The sequence below is a fragment of the Myotis brandtii genome, unplaced genomic scaffold, assembly GCF_000412655.1.
Source record: "Myotis brandtii unplaced genomic scaffold, ASM41265v1 scaffold326, whole genome shotgun sequence".
Taxonomy (NCBI): Eukaryota; Metazoa; Chordata; class Mammalia; order Chiroptera; family Vespertilionidae; genus Myotis; species Myotis brandtii.
This window is the reverse complement of record NW_005362534.1, coordinates 605,547-614,227: the sequence shown is the minus strand read 5'-3', so window position 1 is coordinate 614,227 and position 8,681 is coordinate 605,547. Positions and strand designations below refer to the sequence as shown.

General features: G+C 41.0%; 1 protein-coding gene across 4 annotated transcripts in view; it reads left to right on the top strand.

The window, feature by feature from the left end:
- Nucleotides 1-8,681, top strand: part of PHKA2 (phosphorylase kinase, alpha 2 (liver)) — a 60,544-nt gene that overhangs the window by 10,136 nt on the left and 41,727 nt on the right. For all 4 annotated transcript variants that reach the window (XM_005870942.2, XM_005870941.2, XM_005870940.2 and 1 more), the window contains exons 3-5: nt 4,129-4,287; nt 6,736-6,783; nt 7,698-7,866. In XM_005870942.2, coding sequence (XP_005871004.1) covers nt 4,129-4,287; nt 6,736-6,783; nt 7,698-7,866 — 376 coding nt within the window. The remainder of the gene's footprint in view (nt 1-4,128; nt 4,288-6,735; nt 6,784-7,697; nt 7,867-8,681) is intronic.

The following is an 8,681-nucleotide window of genomic DNA, read 5'->3' as shown; positions in this document are numbered from 1 at the left end:
GGAAGGGAAACATCAATTGGTTGCCTCCTGCACATGCTCCGACCAGGGACCAAATCTGCAACCTGGGTATGTGCCCTAACTGGGAATTAACCCGCCACCTTCTGGTTCACGGGATGACGTGCCAACCAAGTGAGGCATATGGGCCAAGGCAAGATATCCCCTATTTGTGGACAGGAGTTTTAATATGGCTGAGATGGCATTACTCCCCAAACTGATCTACAGATTCAACGCATTCCTATCAAGAGCCCAGCTGCCTTTTTGCAAAAATTGACAAGCTGATCATAAAATTCCTATGGAAATGCAAGGGACCCAGAATGGTCAAAACAATCTTGAAAAAGAAGAATAAAATTGGAGGACTCACACTTTATGACTCACTTCCCCTGCAGCAAGGGCACTGATCAGGTTTTGGCTCAGGTCTGTGCTGTCTCTTCTAACACTGCATTGGGCCACTACATTGACTCTGTACTAGTAGCTCTCCTGATAGCTGCCGTTGACTGAGATCTGCCCCATCCTCTTCCTTTATGGCCCCACACCTGTCACCTCAGGAAATTGTTATAGAGTGGTAGAATGGCTCTTATTATAGAATTCATCACTGATATTATTTTTTCAAGAAAAATACACAGAGAGTTTAGTAAAACAGGACTGATTTATATAAGTGAGCAAAACCCAGGCCTAAAGAAGGGGAAAGGCAAAGAGCTGGGGGTAGAGAGAGTGCAGTTGCCAGGGTTTTTGTCTCAACCATATTAACGGAATAAAACTAGCAGTTTTAACAGTAAAAATAAAAGAGGATGCCCAGGCATTGTTTTTTCCTAATAAAAATAATGATGGTTACATCAAGCTAACTTGTAGATTCTTCCCCTAACCATGTATCTTCATCTGATTTCCTGAAATAATTATATGGAAAAGAAATAAATTGAATGAAATTATTCAAATAGGTCAATAATATTAATATATTTGTAGTTATTGAGCACTGATTTGTACTGCTAGACAAAATGCTTAATACGAGTTACTTTATTTAATCCTCACAAACAACCCCATTAGTTCCAGGCACTACTCTAATCCCCATTTGATAGATGGGGAGACAATGAAATAATTTGTTCAAGGTCACAGCTGGATTGTGGTAGAGCTTTGAACACAGGCAGTCTGTTTCCAGTTCCTGTGCTCTTAAACACAATACATTGAAGGTTATGTGTGGGTATAGATCAAATTAAATTATACTTTTAAAAGATTGGAAAGTCACATATAGCTAAAATGACATATCTGAAGCCATAGGCTTAACATGGACAAATATACTACCTTCCTCTTGCCTGCAATTTGCCTGTTTGTGTTTAGCTTGTAAAATTGCATCAGATGGAGGCCTTTTGTCTCCCCTCCATTGAGATAACTAATGTAAGCAGAAGACCCCAGGGCTCTAAAGAGATAGAACTCTTGGGTGGTTCACAAAAATCAGTGACTATGAATAAAGATGATACAGCACAATCCTCCTTTACTGGGGGAATAACTCAAAGAAAAAAACACTGGGTAATTCTTATAAGAAGGGACAGCAACCTGGCTGGTGTGGCTCAGTGGTCACACTGAGTGTCAACTGGCACATGCCCGGGTTGCAGGCTCGATCCCCAGTGTGGGGCATGCAAGAGGCAGCTGATCAATGATTCTCTCTCATCATTGATGCTTCTATCTCTCTCTCCCTCTCCCTTCTTCTCTGAAATCAATAAATATAGTTTTTTTTTTTAAAAAAGAATGGATAGCAGGCCAGGGGTCACAAAGTATCCCCCAGTGTATGGTCATTTCAGTTTTTATGAATCACATCAAAATGGCACTTCCACATCTTCTTCTAACACAATATATTATTTTTATAGACTTAAAGAGAGAAGCAAGTTCTAGTCAGCTCAGTCTGTTCTAACAAAATACCACAGACTGGGTGGTTTAAGCAGAAATTTATTCCTCACAGTTCTAGAGGCTGGAAAGTCCAATATCAGGTCAACAACATGCAAATTTTGGGGAGACATAAACGTTCAGTTCATGACAGTAAGTATTCTTTTTGATGAGTGCAGTAGTGCCCCAATCTAGCATGGCTTGTTTATGCATTTTGAATGTGGGCATCACCAAAACACTAGACTGCTTCTCTGTAGTAGAACAAGGGGTTCAGACGATCTAGCTCTGAGTGGGGATGAACTAATCCACTTCAACAGTTAAGCCCAAGCTAAAGAATAAAAGAGGTGACTTTCATTTAGCAGGACAGAGACATTTCATAATCCAAACCACACTTAGCACTATGTGCAAGCAGTCCCTGCTGTGTCATCACAAGGCTGTTTGTCTCTGTGGACTCAGGGTTGATGGGTACGCCAGGAAGGGGCCACGTCCTTTCCCTAGATGTCCTGATGATTTCCTGTCCTGGGTTAGCCAACTGGCCTCAAAACAGATAAAGATGCTTATGTTATACATTGTTGGTGCATAGTGATTAAAAAAAAATAACTCCAGAAGTCCACTATTGGAATAAGACTTGTACCTTCAATCAACCATCCCTAGACTTCAGTTATAGTTGACTTTAAAATCATTGATTTGTAGTTGTTGGCTGTAGAACTATGTCAATACACTGAATGCTGTTGCCCCTGAGGGCAGTATCAGTTCAGTTTTAGATGTTTTTTTCGAAGGGCATAGATTAAAGAAGAGAGTTGAATATTTAATTCCTTGGGTAAGACAATTTGAAACTATGCCAATGTTTCTTTACCTAATAACCTTGGCAGTATCACTTTGAAAGTACCCAAGAGAGTTTTTTCATGAGCCTTCTTGTAAATAATTTGGTGCCCTTTTTTAAACTGGCAAGGCTCTGATTGTTATAAGGTGTTTTATTAGATGTTTATTTCTTTGCATATTTTCAGGAAAAGTCAACAGAGGCTTCTATGACTCCTCCTATCTTATCTATTTAATGTCTAGGTACAGAGTTTATTAGGACTGGCTTTTAAAAAAGCAATAGCTTTATTGAGATATAATTTACTTATCATATAATTCATCTCTTTAAAGTATACAATTGAATGGTTTTAATATATTAATTACAATCAACTTTAGAATATTTTCATCACCCAGAGAAAGGGAAAAATACCTGCTAACCATCACTTGCTTCCCATTATTCTCATTTCACCCCTACCTCCAACCCTAGATAACCACTAATCTACTTTATATCTCAATGGATTTGCCTATTCTGGACAGTTCGCATAAATGAGATCATACAATATGTAGTCCTTTGTGACAGGCTTCTTTCACTTAGCATCATATCTTCAAGGTTCATCCATGTTGTAGCATGTGTCAGTATTTCATTCCTTCTTGTTGCTGAATATTATTCCATTATTTGTATAGACCACATTTTGTTTATCCATCAGTTGATGGACATTTGGGTTGTTTCTTCTTTGGGACTATTATGCATAATGCTGTTATAAATATTGTGTATACTTTTTGTGTGTGAAGGTCTGGCTTTTTAGTGACACATCTGGCCTTTAAAATACAGGTTATAAAATAGCTAAATAGCACTCCCAGTGTCCTCTTGCTCAGCGCCTCCTTTTTAGGCACATGAAGTGTCTGGATTACAGATGAGGCAGCTAAGACCCAGATAGGGTAAGCAGCTTCCCTGAGGGAAAATGAGATAGAGTGATGGAGTGGGACCCAACTCCACTTCAACAGTTAAGCCCAAGCTAAAGAATAAAAGAGGTGACTATCATTTAGCGATGGCATGGCATGGCTTGGCATTGCTGTACACATTGTGACAATGCTTTACCAATTTGTGTGGATACATGAAGGCAGAAGAAGACTTAAAGCCCGAAGTGCAAATATTTATAAAAGTCTTGCAGGCTTTTTCTGTTTGCTTTTTTTTTTCTGTTTGTCATTTCCAATAGTGTGATCTGGTCTGAAAGCAAAATAACAAGAACTTCAAAGTGACAATATTCCTTAGGATCTTCTTAGTGATGTCACTTCTCGCTCATGATCACACTGTTGGTGGCAGAGCAAGGACTGAAACTCCTGTCTCTTCACTTGTCATCCTGACCCTTGTTGTAGCCTCTGAAGACAAGTATTCCTTGCCCAGGAGCTTGGTAAAGGGTGTTGTTGACTCATTTTGTGTCTCTTCTTTAATAGAATCCCATCACGGGGCTGCTGTCTGCCAGTCATGAACAGAAGGATGCCTGGGTGCGGGATAATATCTACAGCATCCTGGCCGTGTGGGGACTGGGCATGGCCTACCGCAAGAATGCCGACCGTGATGAAGACAAGGCCAAGGCCTATGAGTTGGAGCAGGTAATGCTGATTGGCAGCCATGTCTTGGCTGCTCAGCACCTCTTCCTTAAACTGAAAAGTCTACAAGGAAGTAGCTGTGTGTACAGAACAGTTTGGTGCAGATGTTGGCTCAATTTCTGCTATAGAATGTTTTGGGGAAGCACTTAAGTGGCCTCAACCTCTCATTTGTTTTTTCTTTTGAGATTTTTCCTTCCAAAAAATAATCACAATGAACTGGAAAATAAAGCATTCAAATTTCTAACTAGCTATTTCTCACACACATGTTCTGTCAATTTTATATATCTATATATATCAAAGGCTAATATGCAAAGTGTCCCTTGGGAGTTCGACTGGGAGACCAGGAGCTCAATCGCTTGCTATGATGTGTGCTGACCACCAGGGGGTGGCGTAGAAGGAAGACCCGGCCAGCAGCCAGAAGGCCCCGATCATCCCTGATCATCGGCCAGGCCTAGAGAACCTTACCCATGCACAAATTTCATGCACCGGGCCTCTAATAGTTATATATGAGGTTATATAAACTAATATGATTGTTTTTTTAAAGTCAGTACACCAGAACTGCACATTCCAAAGAGTATACACCTTTCAAGTAGTTATGTTGAAAGGATGCTTATCCAAACAGTATTGCCACCATTTAAAACACGTTTGGAATTTCCCTTAAATGGCTTTCTAGTTTGAGCCATTTTGAAGCAGTCTTATTAATTTATAGTCACCCTCTAATTTTGAACCATGTTGGTATTACCCAATTTTTGTGCTTATTTTGCCATATAGCTCAATGAAGTCCTTTTATTGTTTTTCAAAATTAGAATCCAAGATACCCACCAAAGAAAAGATTTACCATCATTGAGTATGTAAGAAAATAATCAGGAGATGTTTTCAGTTTCCATGACCCTTCACTACATCCTCCACTGCAAACCATGTACATTCTGTAAGAAGAGATGCTCATGGCCCTGGGTGAGCTTCTTTCATCCAGGCAACTTTGAGCTATCCTATTCTCCAGCCACTTGTGAAGCAGTTTGATAGTGTTGTTAATAGGCCATATTAAGCCTTAGACTGTTTGGCTCAGTGGATAGAGCATTGGCATGTGGACCGAAGGGTCCTAGGTTCAATTCCAGTCAAGGGTATGAACCTCAGTTTCATGCTCCATCCCCAGCACGGTTGGGGCACGTGCTGGAGGCAACTAGTCGATGTGTCTCTCTCACATCAATGTTTCTCTCTCTCTCTCTCTCTCTCTCTCTCCTCTCTCTCTCTCTCTCTCTCTCTCTCTCTCTCTCTCTCCCCCTCTCTTCCACTCTCTCTAAAGAAATCAATGGAAAAAATATCCTCAGGTGAGGATTAACAAAACATAGGACATATTAAGATCAGTCTTTTAATATTCACAATTAAGACCTGAATTGTGAAGGAAATGAGAGGTCACATAATGTATTGACTAAGAACTCAAACTCTGGAGTCAAATGGCCTGGACTCTGTCCTTGCTCTATCCACTGGGAAACTTTAGCAATGTTACTTCATCTCTCTCAACCTCTGGTTCCTCATCTATAAAGTGAGGTAATAATAATACCTACCTCAAAAGACTGTTGGAAGAATTAGAGAGAATCAGGTAAAGTGTTTTGTACAATGCCTGGATATAGTGTCTGATTATCAAAGTACTATTGCTATTTATAATGATAATTAGAATTATAGTAAATGGTTACAATACATATTATTAAGAAACCTTGGCAGCTACTTGCATTTTGTAAGAACTTTACTCAACAGTTCAGTAATGGTGTCACAAATGGCTATTTTGGCACAGAGCAGTATTACTTGGGACAGGCATGGTGGACTTAATTCATCCTTGCATAACAAAAATAAATTACTAAGAATTGTGTCATGCCCTAGCTGATTTTGCTCAGTGGATAGAGCGTAGGCCTGTGGACTGAAAGGTCCCAGGTTTGATTCCGGTCAAGGGCATGTACCTTGGTTGCGGGCATAGGAGGTGTGCAGGAGGCAGCTGATCGACATTTCTCTCTCATCGATGTTTCTAACTCTCTATCTCTCTCCCTCTCCCTTCCTCTCTGTAAAAAATCAATAAAATATATTTAAAAATTAAAATAAAAAAATAAAACTCCAAACTTTATTTTTTTTTAAAAAAAGAACTGTGCCATAAAGCTCCAGGGTACTAGGCTTATACAATTGCTTGCTAAAATATCAGTGAGGAGTCACTGGATTTCAGAGCCGGGAGATGCCACCTGGTCCAACTCCTTCATTTGAGATAAATCACTTTGTCAGGATTTTCTTCCTTTGTGATGGAGTGGAGAGGTGGAAATAACTAAACAATCAGAATACTTGTATACACTCAGGATCTGCCTTCTCAGGGAAGTCTCCAGGTAGCGTAGGCTTACTGGCCATGTGGTGAGGTTTTCATGAAGCAGGGAAGCTGGTCTTGTTACTAATCCCACTTTATTTCTACAGAACGTGGTGAAACTCATGCGGGGTCTTCTCCAGTGCATGATGAGACAGGTAGGTGGAAAACGACAAATGTGTTTGTGGGTCATCTGAGTGGGCATTTCGTCATTTTCATGATGACAACTAACATTCTTAAAACGTTTTGAACTTTTCAAGATGAGAAATTGAAAATATTTTGCTCACTTTCTTTAAAGTTATCTTCAATACTTGTATTACATTATATGACTCACAGACTCAAAGGACGCTGTGTTTCAGAATCTCTTTTGAAGAGTTGCTTGCGTAAAAGGAGAACATACCTTTTTTTAATAAATGGGGAAGAAGCCATGTTTTTAAAAGCACTCCTAGAAAGCCATGTACTGTTGTTTATTCTGTTGAGTTTATAAAAGGGTTTCTTTTGAGTTGAAATGCTTGAGTTTCTGAAACTTGACATTACTATTTACTGGTATTTTCTGTGAGGGTTAAATAAAACAACTCATTGAGCACATACTGTATATAGAGCATCATACTAGGATCTGCAACAGATACAAAGATGACTACAATACTGTCCCCACCCTTAATCAGCATGTGCCTGCTAGTCTTCAAAGACAGTTATTCTTTTTCTTTCAACATAACAGGCCCTCTTCCAAGTATCCTTCTCACCCTCTTTTCCTCCTTTTCTCATTGAGTGCCTACCATGTGTTAAGGCTCATGCTGGGGATACACAGGCATGAAAACCCCTTGTCTTGACCCCTTGCCCCTGCAGAACTAGTTAAAATCCCACTGGGCTGGGACATTCCTAAAGATTGGCAGGAAGAATCCCCCACACAGTCCCCCTGTGTGGTGCTCACTAGTGAAAATCCCATTTTCCATCCTTTTGGCTCCCAGAGGTAGCAGATAAGAGGTCTGCATCCAAGAGATTGAACCTAGGTGTGGCCTCTGTCAGCCATGAACCTCTTAGCTATGCAGAGCTGGCTTGCCTTCTCCTTCAGGTGGATAAAGTGGAAAAGTTCAAGCACACTCAGAGTACCAAGGACAGCCTGCACGCCAAGTACAACACTGCCACCTGCAGCACCGTGGTGGGTGATGACCAGTGGGGCCACCTTCAGGTGGATGCCACCTCCCTCTTCCTCCTGTTCCTGGCCCAGATGACTGCTTCAGGTGAGCATAGGCCATTTGAGCCCATTGTACAGGGAGTAACAATCCAGAAGGGTTCAGGGAGGGGCAGATATTGATCAGTATTCAAAATAAGCTATTTCTGTAAAGAAAAAGCATGCTTCATTATAATATTACTAGAGGCCCGGTTCACAGATTCATGCACCAGTGGGGTCCCTCAGCCTGGCCTGCACCCTCTTGCAATCCGACATCCCCCAAGGGATGTAGTAGTGCGTGAAGCGGCAGGCGGCTGGGGAGGAGCCCAGGCCGGGTGCTGCACTGCTCCCACTCACCCCAGCACCTGCTGTGCCTGCCAGCACTCAGTAGCGCTGCCGCAGAGTCAGGAGAGGCTCATTCGGGCGCTTAGGCTTTTATATATATAGATGAGCACTGACTCTGTGACATGCTAATAGTCAGCCTCCTGAGCACTCACAGGATGAGGGCTGTTGAGCCAGCTCTGTTAGCATCTCTGTAGTTAATTCCAAAGCTGCCTTTCTGTCACTGTCACCTAGTTACTGGGTGACAACCTAGATGAGATCTACCTTCAACAATTTAACTCTCTGCAGAGTGTCATGCCCCCTCTTACTACTAAAGTTTTCTTCTCCCAGACTTTATCAGTGAATATGCTACAATTAATTTAACTATTACTTTATTCTTTTCCTTTTTGCTGTTATAACTAATATTGCAATACCAACTTTGACCCATATCTATTTGTTTCCTTTCATTAGTTAGATTTCATTCAAAGAGTGCAGAAGGCCTCACACCTTCCCTTTTAATCCTTTCTGTTTGTAGGCACACACACAAAGGTAGATACATTCTTT